Below are 23,076 nucleotides of genomic sequence, written 5' to 3' on the forward strand. Positions count from 1 at the left end.
CTGTGATATGTCCCTTATCACAGACTTTATGGAGTTGATACTCGACAATAATTTTATATCATTTGAAGGTGAATTTTATAAACTTTGTGGTGTTGCGATGGGAACTGCCTGAACCCCTGTGTTTGCTAACACAGTTTTGTTAAGGTGAGAGATGAACTCTTGTTTTCCAACTTGATTTGTTTAAACAATGTTTCTGTTATTACCGTTATCTTGTTGGCATTTATTTCATATGGACAGGAGCTGTTCACTTCCTCCCAGATTTTGGTAAGCAACTGGAATGGTCCTCTGTGGTTTTTCAGTTTACTTATCATGTTTATCCACATACTATGAATTTTCTTGACATCTCTTTAGTAAAGGATAATTCTGGGATGACTGCAACATCAGTGTATAGAAAGCCTACATTTTGCAATTCACTTTTTGCATTTCCAGAGTACCCACCGCATATATCAGAAATGAGGGGTGGTTAAGAGTCACTGCATTCGCATTTCTCATTTAACATTGAAAAATGAATGAGTTCGATGTAATGAAGTGGATGTTCTTGGACAGAGGTTATCCTTGCAAAATAATTGACAAAGCTTGGGATCAAGTTTTTTATGAAAGAAGTAATAAATATGAGGCAATCATTAAATATGGTTTCCAGAACAATGACATGTTACAAAATACTGGATTAGGTCTTGGCCCAGTTAAGAGCTTTCATAGTAACATGGTGTTACACTATACAAATGATTCCATGGATATCAGGGGGATATTGCAAAAAAACTAGCAGATACTGCACTGTGATGAAAATTTTATGGTGCTTTTTTGCCAACCCCTTTTGTTTACTTATAGAAATTGTTACAGTACGAAGAGGATCTTGGAAAAACCCAGAAAATGTTTTTCTTATGGTTTTCCAAGAACCAGTAAGTGTGGATGTTGCCATCAATGTATTTACATTGATTCAAATGTGGAAGGTCCGTTATTTGACTTAGTACACAGAAGTGCAGTTTATGGCAGTTTCAATGTCTTTCAAGCCATGTTGGTTATTTATCTTGGTGTGGTTTGTGCCATGCATTTTATGTTGGAAAAGACAATAATTCATTAAATAAAAGAGTATATCAACATCTTTGCAGTATTTTGAAAAAGGATAGTAAAAGTGCACTGGCTAGGCATGCGCTACAATGTGAGACTTTCTTAAGATTTCATTTTTGTGTGTTGGAACAGGTGGCTTGTGATGTATCAACTGGGGAATGGAAGAATTGTTTACTACATCGTGAAATGTTGTGACAGTTGAGATTAAATGCTACTATGCCACCTGGATTGAATGACTCTGTTTCAGTTACTAGTGAACTAAAATATAGAGCATCTGTAGTTTAATTTTTAATTATTTTCTAGCGCAAGTTTCACGAGGATGTTAATGGCTTGGGATAAGACAGTTTTTGCTTTTCATGCACTGGATTGGCTGTGGTTTCTCTGAGATTTTATTGGTGTAAATAACGGGTGTTTTTACATTTAATGGTGCAATACAATTGGTTTTCATTGTGTAAAGCATTTAAGTTTGATTGGTTACATTTTATGATATATGATTAGTGGATTTTTTATCTCTTTCAATGTATGATTGGTTTACATTGGGGGGGGCTGTCTTTTTAGAACTGTTTTTATTCGTCCATTTTTTCTGAATGCTATTCTATGGTTCTGAAGATGCCAAAACATCGATGAAAGTGCTAAGCCATGATTTTTTTTGTTTAAACTACTTGTTCATGAATTCTAAGCTTCCTGGTCATTTTTCCTTGGATTATTGGCTCTATAATGTACCAGATGTCCTTCAAGGATGCATCTGCAGTCATAGCATATGGGTTGTCCTGCCTCAGGCAGCCCCTCGGTTGGCCGGATTCCAAAGTCTGGGTCTGGCCTCGGCTGATGTCGCACTTTCCCCGACGTCAGAGCGTCTGGGGTATAAAAGCATCAGCCGACGCCATTTTCCTCAGTCTTTCTTGCCGCGCGGTGCCCGAAGCAGAAGCTGTTCGCAAGTGCCGGTCGGTCAGATCCAGAGATTTCAGCTACCGAAGACTTTGAAAAAAGCTAAGTACCCCGTTGGGGACTCTTTCTTGCCTCAGCCGATGTCAGACAAAGTAAATAATTATTTAACTTGTGGGAAACAAATACCTCATAAGGATTTCCATTCTTACTGCCTTCCTTGCTTAGGCCCAGACCACGACGTATCAGCTTGTTTAGCCTGTGCCTCCTTCAACCGACGGACTCTTAGACGTCAGTCGGAGTTTGCAGAGGAATTTTTTGGAACCGCTTTTGCTTATAAAATGCCGTCGGGGACTCCGACTTCGCATATGGTCAAAAAATGCAAGGAAAAGGACCGACACTCGCAGCCCGCGGTTTCGGCTGAAACCACGGCTAGGCCTACCGCGAGTGTCTAGGTTTCGGCTGAAACCGAGTCCACGGCTATTACTACTACCGAAACCATACCTCCGACCACCGAGGCCAGAGAGGCACCGGCTGAGTCGGCTTCAGAAATCCCTACCGAAGCTAGTGTTCAGGAATTGTCCGACACCATTCCTTTGGACATTTCTACCCCTGCACGTGGGGCAGCTAGGCCCCCAGCTTCTATGTCTATTAAGGCCTTCTCCAGGGCTAAAGCTGCCAAACTTTCAAAAGCTTTGCCTGCCAAATCTACATCCCAGAGGCCTTCCTCTAGTTCACAGATCCTCAGTCTTGCTGAGGACCTTATCTCCTTAATCAGGGGTTCCCAACCTCACCCAGACAGGGCCTCCCAACCTCCTCCAGACAAAAGGCCCAGGACTGACCCCTCTGAACCTCACTCCTCAGATTACTCCATGGATGGATCTGATTTGTCAGACCACGAAACATCCTTCCATGAGGGCCACCCAAGGTTACTGTAGCTGGGGATTTTGTCCCATTTGTTGAGGAATGAATGAAAATGACAACATCAGATATTTGAGTTATTTACTTAGCATAACTATGAATCTGTGTTATCCATTTTCATTCTTCCTCAACTTCCCTCCCACCTTAACCCTTCCCTGTCTTTGGGAATGACTTGGTAGAGTTTGTCAGGAACCAGTGTTCCTGTTTGAGCCCCTCTTCTGTTCTAGTACATCTTTTTCTATCAGTGTTATGGTTATGCTACATTTTTCAAATGTAGTTTAGAGGCAGCAAACTCAGTCTGAGGTAAAGCAGTGATCAGGGCATAATGGATAAGAGAGGAGCTTGAGAGTCGAATCCTAGACTGCAAAAAAACTGGCAGAGTTGGATCCAAAAATCATATCAGAACCCATTTGTTGAGGAAAAATGAAAATGGACAACACAGATGTATAGTTATGGTAAGTGTATACCTTAAATTTTTATTTAGCTATGATTAGAGCTAGAGCTTTTAGATTCTTTGAAGACTTATGCCAAGGCAAAAGAACAATGGAATGTATTAATAAAGCTTCTGCATTATATTTTGTGGGTGTGTATTTTGGGGATATATTGTTCACCTGTGTTACTGAACAAAAAGGCATTTTTATCTGGATCTGAAATTGACAGGTATTGCTTTCATAATGTTCTGTAAAAGTAGCTATAATGCAAATTTCGTGTCACAGTACTAGGATACTAAACTTTGCCAAAGTTAAGAAGTCAGGGCTATTAAGTAACATGGCTGCATTTCAAGAACTGAAATTAGGTATTTTTCAGTATTTTCCCCAAATGGTTGTTTGTAGTATTTTAGGACTACCATATGAACAAGAGTAATTAATGCTTTTTCATCTTGCACATAAGTTGGCACTGGACATAAAACATGAAATTGTCAACTTTTGATGTGTGTTTAATTGTTTCCTGTTGTGTATTCATGTTTATGTTCTCTCTGACGCTTCAATTAAAGCATGATTTTTGCTTGTGTGTGTTGCAGGTTTCTCTAGTGGCAACAGGACCCTTAACCAACTTAGCATTGGCTGTAAAGTTGGATCCATCATTTCCTCAGAAATTAAAGAGCCTGTACATCATGGGAGGAAACATGAGAGGTAATGATCCCCATAAAGTATGGAAATTTTAACTATGTGAAAAAAATGTTTAATGTGTTGTATAAAATGCTATGTATGTAGAAGCCATGGGTTCACACACTGATATTTACTTAAATTTGATAGCTGAGTGACATCAGTGTAACACATTTATCTCTTCTACAGACGAGACATGTGGCAAATTTTCAGCATCACAAATTCTCTAATAATCCAAATGTGCAACAGCTAACACTACGTTTATAGTTGTTGATCAAACTTCAGACTGTTTGAAATCTTCTGTACCTATCTCATTATTTTTTTAAATTAGATCATAGTTTTGTTTCATAGTAAAGAAACATAGTTCATTCCAGACCCTGTATAGGTACTACATTACAGATCTTTGCCCTTCTCTCTTTGCTGATCTAACCTGTCAGCAATTGTGTTGGTGTTTCATTAAAGTAGTTTGAGTGAATTCAGACTCCAGAACATTTTTTTGTCTGTGGTCTCTGCTGATGTTAATCTGCATTTTTAATGTTGTGTTCTGTAAACGTCTTGCTTGTCAAGATTAGGCAGTAGTTCCCCTTAAATAACCTGTAAAATACAGAATATAGTGAGAGGGTTTTAAAATATGTATTTCTTTACAAGATGCCTATAGTCTTCTTATGGTGCAGTACCTTTGCACCTTTTCTAGTTGGACAAGATTTTTGGTTAAGTAAGTGCAGAAGACTGCATGTTTTGCCAGAGCTTTGTAAAGGTGGATCAGGATTAGTGTTGACCAACTAGTCATGCCACACAAGATCATAGGTTCATAGGGTGATAATAGACTATTGGCCCGGAGGCCCTTGTAAGCCTCGCCAAGAATTTCACCCTTGTTCCCAGAAAAGCATTGGTATTTTGGAGGGTAGTCTTGCTAACATTATCATTGAACCAAGGAACATATTAATGTGAAACTAATTAACAATGACATAACAACCTCAAAACCCTTGATCTGATATTGTTAATACTCATTCATTCCTTACGCATGGGTATCAGTTCCGAGCTCGGAACAGAGCCGGCCATTTTCCAATCTCACGTCAGCTCCAAACTCTCGAGCTAAACTCTTACCCACAACCCCCCCCCCCCGCTAAATCCTTTCCTGACAGAAAAGTAATCTGTAAAACTATTAAACAACAATTGACTGTACTTGGCTCAAGAGAAGTAGCTTGACACGACCGAATGGCAATGCGACAAACGAAATCTGAGGTAACAGGGAGATGGGGGTTGTGGGTAAGAGTTTAGCTCGAGAGTTTGAAGCTGACACAAGCTTGAAAAATGGCCGGCTCGGTTTCGAGCTCGGAACCGATACCCATGCGTAAGGACTGAACGAGGATCAACAATACAGATGGAACGTTATGGTAAGACAACTTCTTTTTCCTAATCAATTTTGATTTGTTAAAGGCAGGACTTGTCTATTCAATCTACCTGATTTCTTTAACAAAATCACAGAAGCTGTAAGTGCTCTTGTGTTGAGTTTGAACAAAATCCATTTGGAGCAGTGTTCTAACCTAGTTAACAATAAATAAATAAATAAATAAGACCAACAGCACCTGCTAGTTTGATATGTTTCTTACCCAGTGGATTCCCCACATTTAGAAGAGGCTCCTTAGTTGCCTTTAGAGCCACCCTCGACGGTTGGATGTGTAATTGCAAATTCCTACTTGATGTTAAGTGTGAGTGATCTTTTGTCCAGAGGGAGCTAGTCTACTCTTGTCCCTAAAAGGGTTATGTGGCTAAGTTTCTTGAAAGCTTTCCAGATGTAAGAGAAGTATTAACCCGAAAACCTGCGAGTCTATAAAAGGTTAAGCCAATGAAGTGTTCTTGTGGTTACTGGTTTTTGAGCTACCATCCACACCAGCATTATCTTTACTGTTTTTGAGAGGAGCATAACTTTAAGCAATGTACGTGCCAAGATGGTGACTTGAGTGCAGCATATTTTATTTGCTCTGTTCTATTAGAAAGTTTTTGACAGGATTCATTAAGTTTGATCTGGTCAGTGCTAGGTGAAGGAAAGTGTGTATTTTGTCTCAGGATCAAATCACATTAGTCAATTAATAATTAAAAAAATGCTGTCAGAATATATATCAACAGATCACTTGAAGGATGTTGATTTCCAAAACCCCTGGGTAAGAAACCATTTCTAAAAGAAGGATTTCCAGACTATACTGTCATCTGTACAAGAATTATCCTTAAAAATAAACAATATGGATAAAAAGACTATATACAAGAAAGTAACAACAGTTTGAACTTCTAAAAACTATGAGCCAACAACAAAATGTTTACATTGGCAGCATAGAAACAAGTTTAAATGAGGTAGAAAGAAGAGTAGATAAGCAAGAAAAACACTATGAAGTTTTCCTAAAAACAAAATAATTGGCTACTAGATCAGGTAGATACCCAAAAAACAGGAAAGAATAAACAATGTAAAAAATGTTGGTATGCCTGAGAAAATGCAAGGAAAAAACATGGTTAATTTCTTCACCAGCTGGATTCCAAAACTGATGAACCTTGAGAAGGGTTTATCATATGTTATAGATAGAAGTCACAGATCTCTCTCAAAATCTCAAGTTAAGGAAGCCACCCCTCCCAGGACTGCAGTTGTCAAATTATCTCACTTCTGGACAAGTAATGTGTTATTAAAACTACATGGACAAATCTACCAGTGAAAACTGGCAATTCTGTCATCAAATTTGCTAATACTTTTCACAGAAAGTAAAGGAAGAAATGAAGGCATGCTTACCACTAGTAAAGTCCCTAAGAAAATGTATTAAATGCTGCATTTTATTTCCATCAAGATAAAGAATGATCTGATGATGTTCTTCGTGTTTCACTGTTGCAGTCATTACATTTGGGTAATCTGCTGGCAGGTTGCCCTCGGTTGGCCTGATTAACAAAGTCTTGGGTCCTGCGTCGGTTGCTGTCCCGTCTTCCATGGCGTCAGGTTGTCAGGGGTATAAAACATGCAGCCGACGCCATTTTCATCAGTCTTTCTTGCCACGCGGAGCCCGAAGCAGAGGCAGTTCACAAGTGCCGGTCGTCCGACTCCTGAAATTTTCGTTTTCGAGTTTCAGAATCGAAGTCTTCAACCTAAAGCTAAGTACCCCATTGGGGAAACCTTTTCTTGCTCTTTACCAATGTCAGTAAAAGTTAATAATTGTATTACTTGTGGGAAGCAAATACCGCATAAGGATTTTAATTTGTACTGTATTCCTTGCCTAGGCCCTGACCACAGTGTGCCTTGCTGTCGGTTTTGTGCTAAATTTAATCAACGCACTATTAAGCGTCGGTATATTTTTGCATCAAAATATTTTGGCTCAAGATTTAACTATCCAGAAATGTCGTCTGTTAGCAATCCGACTACCGGAATACACAAAAATGCAAAGAAAAAGACAGAGACAGACCGTCGAGGTCCAAAACCGATGATGAAGTTTCTCCTATACTAGTCGCCGGTACTCAGTGAGGTGCTTTCGCAGCCCCTGATACCCGCTACTTTTGATTCGCAGGCCTCTACTGAGACCCATTTGGAGTCCGGTATGCCGTGAGATGCTTTAAGTATTGACCCGGCGGATGTCTCTACCTTAGATGGGTCCGGAGCCGCTGAGCAGGCACTGGCTTCTGAGGGTGTTTTCAGGCCTAAAGTTTTGTATATTAAACCCACATCATCTTCAAAACCTAGGCCAAAATCAACTTCTGTGTCTAAAAAACCAACGCTTGGGCCATGTGCACAGGCCCCATGCCTAAAAAACAAATTATCAAAATGGCTGAGGATTTAATTACCTTGATCAGGGGTTTCCATCCCCCTCCTGCTAAGAGGCCTAGGCAAGGCACTGACTATGAATCATCAGATCAGGTTTCTATTTCTTCTGATTCCTCTTCTGATTAGGAATTATCTATTCCACCTTATGAGTACTTTGATGCAGAAGATTCCATCCCTTCTGCCTCTCCTCCTGAGGATTTTTCTTTTGGAAAAACTTTGCATACCTTAAGGGAACACTTTCACTGGGAGACTCAGGAATTCTCAGAATCTAAAAAGAGGCTTAGGGATTTCCTTCTTCTACCTCAGCATAGGACTTTGGCTATACCTCCTGTTCTAGACATTGTTGATGTTGTTTTCTCAGAATCCTGTATGGCTCCTGATTCCCTGCCTCCGGCTCCTAGTAAGCCAGACAGATATTACAGGGCTCCTGACTCCCACAAATTCCTTTTTAAAAACCCTACTGCTGACTCTGAAACCATTTCTCAGGGTTCCAAGGGCGTTAAGGCTTCTACTGCTAAAAATCCTACCTCTTCTGATAGAGACTCCAGGGCGCTGGATAGATGGGGTAAGAAGGTTTACACGTCTGCAACCTTGGCAATAAGAGCTTTAAACTGTCAATTTCATATGCTTAATTTTCAGCAGCATGTCATGGGCTTACTTTTAAACAGAAAATTATGTTGATTTCTGACTGTGTGGAAAATAAAGAGTTGCAGGATTTATTGCATTCAGCTGAACAAGTTGGAAAGCATACTTTGCAATGTGGTTTTGATTCCTTGGAGGCCTCTTGCAGGGCCGCTGTAACTGGGTCTGTGATAAGAAGGCATGCTTGGCTCAAGGAGCAAAATGTGCCTGATCATGTTAAAGCAAAATTGTTGGATGCTCTTTTACAACAGGACAGTCTATTTGGTAATAAGGCAGAAGACGTTTTGAAAAATATGGAAGATAAAGCTAAATCTATGCAAACTATAAAAGATTTCCTACAAGTGCAGCCACCCAGGTTCAGTAGGCACTGGCCTACTAAGAACTGGTCCTTTCCAGTACCTGTACACAAATGCCAAGAGGTCCAGCAAGACAAACAACGTTCTCATTAAAGTGTTTTTTCTACTGAGAACGTTATTTGCCTTTCCAGTACCCACCAGAGCTGCTCAGGTCAAACCCAGACACTCCAGGTTTCAGTCACAAGGAACTTACAGAACAAAATAATGGGCTGCTTCCACCTCCAAATCTGGAAATAACAAGGCACCTTCCTACGGTAAACAGTCTCAATGACTTTCCTCTGCAATCACCAAGCACTTATCTTTTGGCAGCCCCTTTGGGGGGGAAACTGGCACTTCATGCACGGAATTGGCAACTAATTACCCAGGGCAAGTTGGTTTTAAATATAGTATCCCAAGGATACAGATTTCATTTCCACACATTGCCAATCCCAAATGGATGGCCAGATCTGCCTCCAAATCAGGGGGCAGAGGCCCAGAAACAAGTTATGTCCCTCATGAATATGGGGGCTATTCATCCAGTACCAGAAAAGGAAAAGGGACAAGGTTTTTATTCAAGACTTTTCCTGGTACCCAGAAAAGACAGATCATGGCGTCCAATTCTGGGCTTATCCATTCTCAACACATTTCTGGACATTCCAAAATTCAAGATGCTGACTCTACAACAGTTACTGCCTATGCTAGGCAAGGATGCCTGGTTGGTAACTCTAGACTTAAAAGAGGCTTACCTGCATATCCCAATCAGGGAATCTTGCAGAAGATACCTCCGCTTCAAAGCAGGCTATTTGCATTACCAGTTCTCTGCACTGCCCTTTGGCTTATATACTGCGCCCAGGGTCTTCACAAAGTGCCTGGCACCAGTAATTGCATTTTGCAGACAAAGAAACATTCAGATTTATCCTTACCTGGATGATTGTCTAATTCAGGCAGAAAACAAGGACACTCTTCTAAAGCATCTAACGTTTGTAAAAAGGCTTCTAACTTGTCTAGGGTACACCATAAACGAAAAGAAATCACAACGGGTACCCTCTCAAATAATTACATTCCTAGGTGCAAGCTTGAATACAACTGCCCAGATCACTTACCTCATGCCAGAAAAACAAATTCAATTGATGACTTACTTCAAACAAGTGGCCACAAAAACCCAGCTATCTGCAAGACAAATTCTGCAGGCCTTGGGGTTCATGGCTTCCTGCATTCTAATAATTCCATATGCAAGACTGCATATGAGGAAACCTCAATGGTACCTAAAAAGCTTATGGAGTCAACATTGTCACAGCCTGGAAACAATGATTCCTATCATTCCTTGCCTGCAGGAAGAGTTCCTATGGTGGGCAGAGGCCTGTCACCAAAACAAGGGACTGTCATTCATTCCAGCCCCTGCCACCCAAACCCTGACTACAGACGCATCAGATTATGCTTGGGGGGGGGGGGGGGCATCTGCCAGGGAGATGCATTCAGGGCCAATGGAGCCCAAATCAAATGCACTTACATATCAACCAGAAATAGATGCTAGCTGTACAGAATGCTCTGACAGCCTTCAAGGACTATCTTCATCCAGGACAACTACTGATAAAGACAGACAACACCACAGTCATGTGGTACATAAACAAGCAGGGGGGTACCCATTCCTACCCCCTTTGCAGACTAGCCATGGCCTTGTGGAAAACGGCCTTGACTTATACAAGCTCAATTCCTGCCAGGAAAGCAAAATACTCTGGTAGACAAACTAAGCAGAAATCTTATGGACCCACACGAATGGAAACTGGATCCACAAATCTTCCTCATGTTGACATGCAAATGGGGGAGCTCAGACTTAGATCTTTTTGCCTCACCCGAAAACTATCTGTTGGACAAATTCAGCACAAGAATTCATCACAAAAAAGCTTGGAAAGTGGATGCTCTCTCCTTCAGCTGGAAAAACCTATCAGTCTATGCCTTCCCCCTTCTGCCTCTGCTCTCCAAGGTCTTACTAAAAGTCAGACAGGAAAAACCAAAAATGATTCTGATTGCTCCAGACTGGCCTTGCCAACACTGGTACCTGCTCCTACACAATATGTCACACATTCCTCCGTGGTACCTGCCTCAGACACCTTATCTACTGTCACGGCAGAACTATCAAATTCTGTACACTCTGCTCCAAACTCTGAATCTTGCAGCATGGCTAATCAGCTAATTTCACCAGTTACATCTCTCAGCAAACCTGTGATGGATGTCATTTTGGAGGCTAGAAGGCCTAGTACTAGAAAATCTTATGCTGACAAATGGAAAATATTCTGTGCCTGGAACTAAGCACAAGGGATAAGTACAGCAATGCCCAGTATTCCTCAGATTCTGCAATATTTAACTGAGATGCTTCACAAGGGCCTATCTTTTTCTTCCATAAAAATCCATGCCTCTGCCATTTCAGCTCATTATAACACAGAGCCTACCCTCTTTTCTCATCCCCTGCTAAAGCAGTACCTCAGAGGGGCCAAAAATATAAGACCTCCCAGGAGAGCACCAACTCCTGCATGGGACCTCAATTTTGTGTTGGAAAAACTCACCTTACCTCCTTTTGAACCAGCTACTACTGCAGACATAAAATTTCTCTCTTGGAAGACAGCTTTTCTTTTAGCAGTCTCTTCAGCTAGAAGGATTTCAGAACTACAGGCTCTCATGACAGTGGAGCCTTTTATTATCTTTTACCCGGACAGGGTGGCTCTCAGGACCAATCCATCCTTTATGCCTAAAGTAGTATCTAGTGTGGCTCTTAATCAGACCATTCATCTGTCAACCTTTTTCCCAAATCTACAGAACAAGGGTGGGGGGGGGGATTTGCATTCATTGGATGTACACAGACAACTAAGATTCTTCTTAAACAGGACAAAATCTCTAAGAAAATCTGAACAATTAGTGGTGGCATTTGCTGCAGGGGCAGAGGGAAAGGCTATTTCAAAGCAGACTATTTCAAAATGGATAAGCCATTGTATTTGTTTCTGCTACATGCACCATGGTAAACCTGTCCCCAAGGGGAATGGATCCCATTCCACCAGGGCTGCATCTACTTCTGCAGCATTCTCAGGGGGGTTCCTACCAGAGATATTCGAGAAGCTGCTACCTGGAGCTCAGTTCATACATTCACCAAACATTATCATTTACCTCTCTTCTGTAAATCCAGAGCAGGCTTTGCCACTGCTGTCCTGCAGGGCCTTATAGCTGCTCATAATGCTGTATAATTTTATCTTCCCAACCATAGCTTTGGGATTCTACCCAAATGTAATGATTGCAACAGTGAAACATGAAGAACATAGTACAGTTGTGTACACTTACCATAAATGTAGATGTTCGAGTGTATTCACTGTTGCAGTCCAGGTTACCCAGCTGCCAGCCCCCTGTTTTTCTCTTACTATACCTCTTCTTTCCTTTACTGTGCTCAAAAGCCTTTTTGGTGTATTTGCTTTTATTTGGAGGTATAATTTTTGTATTCTAAATTACATGTATATATATATATATATATATATTTGTTTGTTTTTTTTTGCTCCCCATTTGGGGGGCACCTGACATCTGGGGCAAGAAAAACTGATGAAAATGACATTGGCTGCATGTTTTATACCCCTAACGACCTGACGTCATGGAAGAAGGGACAGTAACCAATGCAGGACCCAAGACTTTGTTAATCAGGCCGACTGAGAGCAACCTGCCAGAAGATTACCCAAATGTAATGACTGCAACAGTGAATACACTCGAACATCTACATTTATGGTAAGTGTACACAACTGTACTTTGTCAATTTTCATTTATCCTTGACCTTTGGGACACGTTTTTTATCTAAGTAAAGTATACTTTTGTTTATCCTGTAATATAAATATAAGAAAAACTTCAAACAAAGCTATGTGCTCAATTCCAAAATACTTGCTCTCACTGTAAGTAAATACTTTCACTAAGAGTAGTTGTTTTGGAATTGGGCCCTCTGTGTAAGCCTGTTTATAGATAGTGCTACGCCGTAGTAAGGCACTTACCCTGATAGCAGGTCTTTTGGAATCAGGGCAGACTTGCACTGAGAGAAACTCTATTGGAATCTGGCCCTCCGTTTTTCTGAACCTCAGTTTGACATTATTATCCATTTTTTGTGAGGATTTAAAATACAGGTCTAGAAAATAAATAATAATCCTTTAATTCAAGCTGCATCTTTTATTACTTGGAGAAAGGTATATATATATATATATATATAAGTTTTGAAACTTCAAAACAATAAAAAACACAATAAATAAAATAAAACAACTTACCTTTACTTTTTTTCAAGGGGGCAAGCCCCTCTGCACCCCCCACACCCCCTGCTACTTAAATATACCAACTCCAAGATCGCACTATAGCGAGGAAAACTGCAAATCCAGAGTTCCACACTATACGGCGATCTCAATGGAAAGTGTTCTAAATTCCAAAAATTCTAACATATGGTCTCGGCCATATGGTTTTTGGAGTTTTGGAACTTCGATAAAGTGATAGGGATCCATGTATATATATATATATATATATATATAAGTACATGCTAGGCTACCTGCACTTGCAGGTCATTTTAAGCCTAGCTAATTTAAAGGTGAGAGTCAAACCTTGTACCTTGTGTCTTTGAGGTAAGCACCTTAACCATTATGCCAACCTCCCACTATATACATACACACACAGACATACATTGGATCACATTGTTTGGAAAACTCTGACCTAGGAAAGTCTTCTTTCTTGTTTTGGGAAAGTCTTTCTTGTTTTAACATACTGTATTTATATACATAAAGTTTATTCTAATGATATATGTCACATAATATATAAAACATATTTACTTAGCAGTTTTAAGATATTCTGTCATGTAGAACTATACTGTTTCACAGTAATTGTCATTTTTTTTCTCTCAAAATACAATATTTCTGTTACCACACTGTATCTTTACATTTGCATACATAAAATGCAGATTGGTTCATTAATATAGAGCTTTTCACCCTGGGCCTTTGCTGAAAATTGGCTTCTACCCAGTCATGCTTTCCCAGTAATCAAATGTCAATAAATAGTAAAAATAAATAAACTAATATGCAATGTCATAATTTTAGCAGTTTTCTGTTTATTTGTATATCTTTTTATTGGACTAAGCTTGAACTCCGTCACTTGTTTAAGTGATAAAACAGTTTAGAATATTTTAAAAGTTCATGATAAATATAAGTAAATACAAATAAGTAAATGTTCATACATATTTGTGTGTTTATGTGTGGTGGAATAATTCTCTACCTTTTCGGTATATGATAAGAGGGACATCCAGGATAGAGCTTCCTGTTTGTTATGTAGTGGAGTACTGGAAGAATACAATTAGTTTAACTGCTTTATATACACTTTTAAGTGAATGCTCATCAAATGTCATAAATAGGTCTAGAATTGCTTATTTACTTATGTGGAAACATTCCTTAATGGTAGAGTGACTAGAGTACAGTATGAGTTGGCAGGAAAATATGCAAACAAATACAACATGATTTATTTTTGAATGCTGGTTCTTATGTAGCAGTATGTCTTTGCATAATTATTATCTTTTGTTTTTGTCCCTCTCGCCCTATTCCAGTGTTAAAATTTCTATTTTTAACCTGATTTTACAAAGAGTGTGCTTTATTTTTTTGCAGAAGTGCCACTTTGGGTGGCTTTGGGATCATGCTTGAACCTACTTGGTCTCCTAGGGATTCTTTGTCAACCAACCCCTGTCCTTAGGCTGTCTGTAGTCTTATTGCTCATCGATAGTAGCTTCTCAGAGTAACAAAAGAATCATGTATATCCAGATGATTTGATCAGTCTCACTTCCTTATTAAAGGATGAACAAGCCCTGTAGTATCCAGGGTTGTTGCAGGTTATCTTGTTTTAAACATACATGATTAGTGGGGGGAAGGGTCACAGGTGAGGTCATGTCTCTGGTAGGTCTAGGAGGTTAAGGGTTGGACCCTCCTCTTGAGATCAGGGAAGCTTTGCCTTTCCATAAGCAGAGTCCAGAAAATGTGCGCTCCTTTGGTTCCTCCTGTTGAATGAGGACTCTTTAAGTTAAAACATTTTAGTGCCACATTGTTAGAGAAGAGAAAACAGAAAACTCAACGAATTAAGAACCAGTGTACCTCACTAAAAACTTTCATTAAAAAAATAACATTGAAAGAATTATAACCATTAAAAACTATACTCTTGCCAACACTTTCACCCAAAAAGGCTTTATCAGATTCATCCCTAAAATAATGCTCTTACCTGCTTTTTGTCATCCTACTTATTTTAATTATTTCTATTTTTATCTAAGTAGCACTGATATATTTTTGGTCTCTCCTGTTTAGAACTAGGCCTGGGTTGTTTTGTCATAAGACAAGTCCCATCTCTTGCTCACTTTTATGATCAAGAAATAAAACAAATGGAGGAAAAAAACCCTAAAACATCAGTTGAATGGAAGGAAGTGTATATATGGAGATTTGGGCCCAGGGTTGTGGAGCCAAGATTGCTAAAGGCCATCCCCTTGCACTGTAGGGTTTTAGTGTTGTTGAAGGAGCTATGCAAATTATGGACTTCTGTTCATTGCACTGTTGTTTTAGGGCTCTTTCCTCCACTTGTTTTAATTCTTTTTACTAGATACTAATTACTGTGGGTTCAGTTGTCTACCTGATCAGAGCTGGTCTTTCACTCCTCATTTTCTTTTGATGGAAGGCTGGGCTTTAGTGGCTAGGATCCATAGCCTGGTTAATAAGCATGAAAGGAATGGGCATGTTCTATGGATAGTTCATCAGTTGAGTTGCCACTTTTCCCCAGGGTTAGTCACTGAAAAATAATAGTGATTCTAAAAAAAAAATGAGAGTGCATCTAAGAGGAACACAGCTCTCAACCTTCTAGTGCAAGAAATCTGGACAAAGCCTGCCACAATTGGGAGTGGGGATGAATGAGCAGATTTTAAATATTTATTTTATAAACCTAGACAGTTGCTAGAATAAGGATTTGTGTTAGCATGCTTTTTCTGAAGGATTTGAAGTCTGAAACTCAAATGTATGTTATTTAGTGGCTTCAGCCCTCAGATCATCTCAGTGAATGAATGACACATTTTATGAGGAGTAGACCAAAATATGAGTCAAAAATCTGGGCATTTCAGAGGTATAAACAGTAATATCCTAAAACAAGGCTATCCCCAGTAGTATGGCCTGCACTGGATCCGGGAGGAATGAGATACAAAGGTCTGCAATATGCTCAAAACAGGGACAGACCTGACATTCTCTCTGTCCCACCACCTTTCCAATCAGTGGCAGATCCAGTTGGGAGGGTGGCCTAATGGTTAAGGTGTTTGCCTTACAAACACAAGGTGCAGGGTTTGAGTCTCACAGGGGGTTAATTGGCTAGGCTTAAAATGTCTCACAAAGGCAGTTAGCCTAGTACTAATCTATGAACCTATAAGCCACACCCATAGGACCTACAGACCAACCATGGACATGACAGCCTCAGAACAATCCACTTGGAGATGCAAGCAAGCCTGCCCTGATAGAATGCTAATTAGAGGATAGGAAACCCACAGCATCTTCCTTTATAATCCTAGCGGGACAGTGAAACCTTTGAACCCCATAGCTCAACTGAAAATAAATCACTCTACCACAAGGTTGATTCAGGCAAAGGATCGCATAGCAGATCCCTCTACCAATATTTGAACAGTCAATTAAATGAAAGGGGAAGACGGTTGTACATAATCCATGACATGGTTTTCATGTAGAAAACATTTTTTTTTCACATTTAAGGGTCAACACAGCCTGCTATGGTTTTAAGCTGAATCCATCTATCTACAGCCTGTTTTTCCCATTTTTACACATGGGGTCGGGGTGTCACTTTAACAGTGACAATCATCTAGAGCCAAAGTTCACATCATTGTACAAATTTTTTTCCATTTGCATAAGCCAGAAACAGGACTTGAGTTCCATTTTTATGGAAGTACTTTTTTGCAACAGCTAGCCTTGTACAGTTCCTCCGCGTGGTTAGGATCTCCATTCATTCTCCATAAAGGTGAGCATTCAAAGTCCACATGGCTGGAATTTTTCTAATTGTGTAAGTCAGAAACAAGACTGAGTTAGGCAGCATTCAGTACATATTCTAGCTTCATATAGTCTAATTACTGCTGCTTCTAATGGACAAATAAATTAAGTAATTTCTATCTTCACCTACTCACATTACTGGCTTTTTTAGTGAACCAATATAATTTAGAACACACATTTCCCTACTGTTCTGGTGAAGGATTCACTACCCACCTAGAAGATATTTAGGTTAGTATCCATTTGCTTACAACAGCTAGTTTTTAACAATGGCTCCGCATGTTTAAGATCCCTAATCCTACTCTAAAAGCAAGTATTCTGAGTCCACATGGCTGGCACAAGTTTAGGTCCTAAATGCAAACTCTGTACCATCTCAGTACAAGTGACTGGTTGGGGCATTTACAGTTTTATAAAAAGATGCAGACAAAAGGGCTAAAAAACGCAAATGTCTAAAGCAGGATTATATTCAGGTCTAAGTTTGTAAGTTTTTTGGCTTAACACATGCTTGAGAGGCAAGAAAAAGGTTATAAAAATAGGAAGCAGAACACTGGCCCCAATTTCCAGGGGTATATGAAATGGCAACAAAACTGGACATGGTTTACTCACTTAAGGTGGTGTAAAGATTAAAAAAAATAATAAAAAAGAACATTAATAATAAAGCAGATAAAACAATTGAAATCAAAGAACCAAACAAGGTGATAAAGGGTTGCAGATTCAGGACTGTCCTGTGCCAGCTCCATAAAAGCCTACCTGAGACAGGACTCATCTTATGACAAAACAACTCAGGGCTAGTAATACAAAGGGGAGAACAAAATATGTCAGTGCTACTTAGAAAAAAATTAAAAAGAATTAAAATAATAGGATGACAAAAAGGAGGTGGGAGCATTATTTATAGAATTGATCTAATAAAGCATTTAGGAGGAAAGCACCAGCTAGAGTAAGTTGTTTAATGTTTTTTAATGTTTTCAGTGTTTCTTAATGAAAGTTTTCAGTGAAGTTCACTGGTTGTTAGTATGTTGATTTTCTGTTTTCTATTCTCTAATGATATGATGCTAATATGTCTTACCTTGTAGTCATCATTCAAGGGGGGAGGAAGCACAGGAGCTCACAGTTTGTGGACACTTGTTATGGGAAGGCATGATGTTATGTAGTCCTATCTCACCGTAATTCTTGCTGGATGGGTTCAGAGCCAATATTCGGCTCCGACATGGCCAATACTAAAGCTCAAAAGCTTTTACTGGCTTAAGGCTAACCCCTATCCCATGGTGCCTGACTGCAATCCCAGATCTTGTTTGCCGTGAAAGCTTCGAGGTTGTGTCTTACTGGCTCGTTGGCTAAGTAACACTTTATTTACTAAATTTAGTCCTTTCTCTTGACTTTTTTCTATCCTTTTACAGTCTTTAATAATATTTATCTCTTGTGTGACTGTTATTGAGAGTTTCTAACCCCTATTCTTCCCCTAGGATTGTACAGCCCATTTAAGTTAGAGGGCCGTAGTGCCCGTTTAAGTTAGAGGGCCTTTCCTCCCTGTGTGTGTGTGTGTGTGTGTGTGTGTGTGCCTTATATAAAAAAAAAAGTCATATACTCCTTTCTTCTGTACTACTTTTTGTCAGTAGTTAGTACTTAGTTATTGTTGTTCCTGTTGTTTTTCTAGCTAGTCCATACCTTGTAGTCAGAATGTCTAAAGATAAGGATAGAGAGCATAAGGATCATTGCCCTTCGGGGTTTAAAAAGTGTGATAGTTGCTCACAGAAAATGTCTCTTGACAGTCACACCAGTTGCTTGTACTCTTTAGGTGAAGCTCATTTGCAAGAGCCCTGCACTTTTTGCCATGCGTTCAGCACCAGGGTCTTAAATGAGAGGAAGAGAACACTTATTGATAGGGGTCCTATGACCAGTTCATTCCAGGAACAGCTGGAACTCGGTCAGGCAGCTCCTAAGTCTTCTAAGAAAAAATTTTCAGCCCCAGCTTCAGAGCCGTCGAAAAAGACCAAAGTGTCAGAGCCAAGAAAGAAGAAAAAAGACCTTAGGTGTCGTCCACAGCTTCAGGCTTCAGACTGTTAAGACACAATTTATTAATCGCTTAAAAAGTGAAGCTGACAGGATGTAAACTTCACTAGAATATGATGAACTGAAAAAAGTTACGTATCCAAGCAGTTGTCATCCACAGCTTCAAACTTCAGGCTGTTAAAACTCGATTTATTGAAAACTTAAAAAGTGAAGCTGGCAAAATGCAAGCTTTACTGAAATGCTGAAATAATTAGCCTAGTAATTAACATCCACAACTTCAGGCTTCAAGTTGTTAAAGCACAGTAAATAGATGATTTGTAAGCAAAGCTGACAAAAACGTATACTTCACTGGAGTGTAAAAAGCTGATAAAATTGTCCAAACGATAAGCGCTTTCGGCAGATGCCTTCTTCAGATCGTATAGTGTCAGAGCCAAGGAGTTCTGGCTCCAATTCAGCTTCGTCCATATCTGTGCCGTCTGTCTCCTCGGTACTGAGGCAATCTTCGGTACCGAAAATTCTACCGGATATTGATGTGGTCACCCACCTTGAGATCTCCTATTTTGGAGAGGAGATCTCCTTCGGTCTCCACCAGATCCTCCAGGACTCTATCAGATGAGGACATCGAGCTGGTGGTAAAGAGGTTGCTTTCAGCTCCAGGTCTGGCAAGAAAATTGACCCCCTCTGGACCCAAAGGCTTCAGAGCCGACCCCCTTACCTTCCACTATTCCTCCTCCGACTGCTTTGCTCTCGGAACCTATTACTTCAGGTTCTTCTGTCTTGGACCCGTTGGTTCTGGGGATTCAACCCGCTTCCTCGGAACCAATTACTCTATCCTCGGTGGCTCACTCTAGAGCCGAGGGATCTGGGAGCCGATGCTCTCGAGTCAACTCCGAGGGGGACAGTCACCCTGGCTTCTCTTCGGAACCGACCCTCCCTCTTGGTGCCTTGACTCGACTCAGCTCAACTCCCTCTTCTGCTTTGGAGCTGTTCCCCTTTGCTAGGAGCCGACCTACCATTCCCTCGGAGTGGAGGTCTTCTTTGGAGCGGGGAGGAAAGGCTTTCGAAGCTATAGAGAAAGCTTTGTCTTCTGCTAAAGCCATACCTTTGGAACCTGTGTCCCAACAGCAGCAGGCAGCAACCTCTTCCCCCTGCCACCTCCACAGTGTAGGGAACCAGAGGCCCAAGTAGCCCCCATTGGAGGTGCCCCCTCTTCCGAGACTTCCCCAGATTATCCCACTGGAGAGCTCCCTCAGAAGAGACTGTGTAAGAGGAAGCATGTTGACTCACCTGAGTCTTGTCACTTTGGACACTGATTTAGAGGATTCAGAAGGGTCCCCTAGACCCCCCTCTGAGGATGTCTTCTTTTCTAACATCCTAGAAATCCTTAGAGGGGTGATTGGAAGACCTCTAACCCTACTGAGGATGAATCAGTGTATCTTGAGGCCTTTGGTTCCCGACCTTCCAACTCTTGGGGGTCATATTGCGGAAAGCCTGGACCTCCCCAGACTCGGTGGAGTCCGTCCTGAGGAGGCCAAATAAATTTATGACAGCACCTAAGCATAAAACTTTCCTTAGTAAAGGAGTTCCCATTGATGCTATGGTGGTAGCAGCGGCCACCAAGAAGGAGTTATCCAAAACATCTTCTAATATCCATCCTCCTAACAAGGAGTCCAGGACAATGGATAGGTTTGGGAAGCATACCTTCTCTTTAGCGGCATTTACATTAAGATCACTGAATTACCTTACCCATTTTACTCGTCTCCAGAGGGATCTTCTGAAGGAGTTAGGAGATACTCTTCAAGGGTTCAGTAGCTCCAGGTTCCATGGATAAGGTTTCTGCGCAGCTCTCCACCCTTACATCCATAGCTAATTCCGCCATGAGGCTGATATCGTATGCGGCAGATGGAGCGAGTAGGGCAACCGCATCAGGAATATCCCTCAGGAGACATTCTTGGATGCAACTTTATAATTTTGCGGAGTCCTTCAAGTCTTCCTTCACTAATGTCCCCTTTGATGGTTAATCTCTTTTTGGACCCCAAGTGAAAGAGACTTTGACTAGGTGTGAGCAGGAAGGGAAAACCTTATCTGCCATCGGAGTCGGTTTCTCCCTCCCATCTAGACCCTATCCCAAGGGTAATACAGGAGGGAAAATGTGGTTCTGTAAATCCCAAAAAGGTTTCCCTCAGGCGCAAGGTCAACCCTCCCCTAGAGGCAGAGGGGGAGGATATAATGGAAGACGCCACCCTCATGGCAGAGGAGGTCTGCAACATCAGGGAGACAGAGAAACTTTCTCTGATCGTCCCTTCCATCGCCCCCTGAGGGGTTGCCCAACTGTCCGTCTCTGGAGGCAGTCAGGGGTCTTCTATTGCTGTACCCAAGTGCCTGGCTAACCATTTCACAAGATCGTTGGGCACACACCATAATATCCAGAAGTTACCTGATCCCCTTTGTTTCCGAACCCCCAACAAACCGGTCTCTACCAGACGTACCACCCATCCAGCTAGACCGTGCAACATCAGAGGTCATCTTGTTGCTGCAAAAAAGAGTCATCCAAGAAGTCCCCGCAGAGCAAGTAGGATCCAGAACTTACTCTCGATTCTTTTTAGTTCTGAAAAAGACAGGGGACTCAACAAGTCTATTAAAAAATCGAAGTTCCGAATGATCACTCTGCAGTCGATATTTCCCTTTATCGGGAAAGACAATTGGATGTGCTCAATCAATCTCCGGGATGCGTACTACCGCATCAAAATGGACAGGCGCTCCAGGAGACACTTACGCTTCCGGCTGGGAGCCAGTCATTTTCAGTTCAGAACACTGCCCTTTGGTCTCACTGCAGCCCCTAGAGTGTTTGCCAAATGCATGGCAGTGGTTACGGCTCACCAGAGACGTCAAAGATTCCAGTTGTTTCCGTACCTAGACAACTGGTTCCTCACTGCTACCACCAAGCATCAACTCATCAGAACCAGGGAAGAGACTCTATCCTTGTGCGCCAGTCCAGGCATCACAGTCAACCTAAAAAAGTCAGCCTTATCTCCTTCGCAGCACATTGTATTCTTAGGCTCAGAAATAGACACAACCACCATGTCAGCAAGACTAACACCAGAAAGAATAGAGTCTCTACGCAGTCAAGTCAGATCCTTGTTAAACAAACAAAAAGTTCAGACCAGAGTAGTCCTTCAAGTCCTAGGGACTATGGCTTCCTTCATCCTATTAGTTCCTCTTCAGTGGCTATTTGCCCAATGGTGGATGCAAGACCTTCCATTGTCTCATCAGATTTTTATAACAAACACCTGCAAGAAGGATCTGACATGGTGGTTATACACAGAACAACTTCTCCTAGGTCGTCCACTTGTTCCTCCCCAAGAGAAAGCAGTTTTGACCATGGAAGCTTCCCAAGGTACTTGGCAGAACCACGAGAACCACTTGTACATCAATGTTCTGGAGATGAGAGCTGTGCTGTATGCGTTGCAAGCACTTCACAGCTCCCTTCCCACTGGGACAATTGCGATTCAGTCAGACAACATGTTTGTCGTGTGGTACATAAACAAGCAAGGGGGAACCATATCTTACCCGCTTTGCAGAGAGGCCTTAAGAGTTTGGAAATGGGTGATGGATACTTAATGCTTCCTGGTAGCAATGCACATCCCAGGGAAATCCAGCGTAATAGCAGACAAACTCAGCCGAGCAACTCTGATGCCTCACGAGTGGTCCCTGAATCCAGAGGTTGCAAAGGAGATCTTTCACAGATGGGGCCAGCCTTACTGCAACCTGTTCGCCACTCACCTGAACACCAAATGCAGCATCTACTTTGCCCTTATTCCCCATCTGGGGATGTCACCCAGGGATGCTCTAGTCCACGATTGGCACCCGGGACTTCTTTATGCCTTTTCACCTTTTCCTCTCATCCTGAAGGTAATACAGAAAGCAAAACAGTTGAGGAGTTCCCTGATTCTCATTGCTCCTTATTGGCCTCGATAAGTATGGTTTCCCTTCCTGTGGCCCTACCTTTTGGATGAACCATGGATTCTGGACCCATCTCCAGACCTCCTGATTCATCAATCGAGACAGTTCCACCCTACCGTCCACACCTTCATATTAACAGCATGGCTGCTGCAGTTCCACGAATAGCCAGGTGTATTCCCCTATCTCCTTCTGTCAAACCCATTCTAATTTCATCCCATAAATCTTCCACTCAGGAACTATACTCCAGCAAATGGAAAAGGTTTTCGATTTGGGCTACGAACCAA

General features: G+C 41.2%; 1 protein-coding gene across 1 annotated transcript in view; it reads left to right on the top strand.

The window, feature by feature from the left end:
* The first annotated feature begins 505 nt into the window (after positions 1 to 505).
* The window catches only part of LOC122802130 (pyrimidine-specific ribonucleoside hydrolase RihA-like), a 295,157-nt gene continuing 272,586 nt past the window's right edge, over positions 506 to 23,076 (top strand). Inside the window, exons 1-3 of the mRNA XM_044071812.1 lie at positions 506 to 698; positions 829 to 899; positions 3,896 to 4,007. Of these exons, the coding sequence (XP_043927747.1) occupies positions 506 to 698; positions 829 to 899; positions 3,896 to 4,007 (376 nt within the window). The remainder of the gene's footprint in view (positions 699 to 828; positions 900 to 3,895; positions 4,008 to 23,076) is intronic.

This window comes from Protopterus annectens, chromosome 5.part0 (assembly GCF_019279795.1).
Source record: "Protopterus annectens isolate FY-2018-M chromosome 5.part0, PAN1.0, whole genome shotgun sequence".
NCBI lineage: Eukaryota > Metazoa > Chordata > Ceratodontiformes > Protopteridae > Protopterus > Protopterus annectens.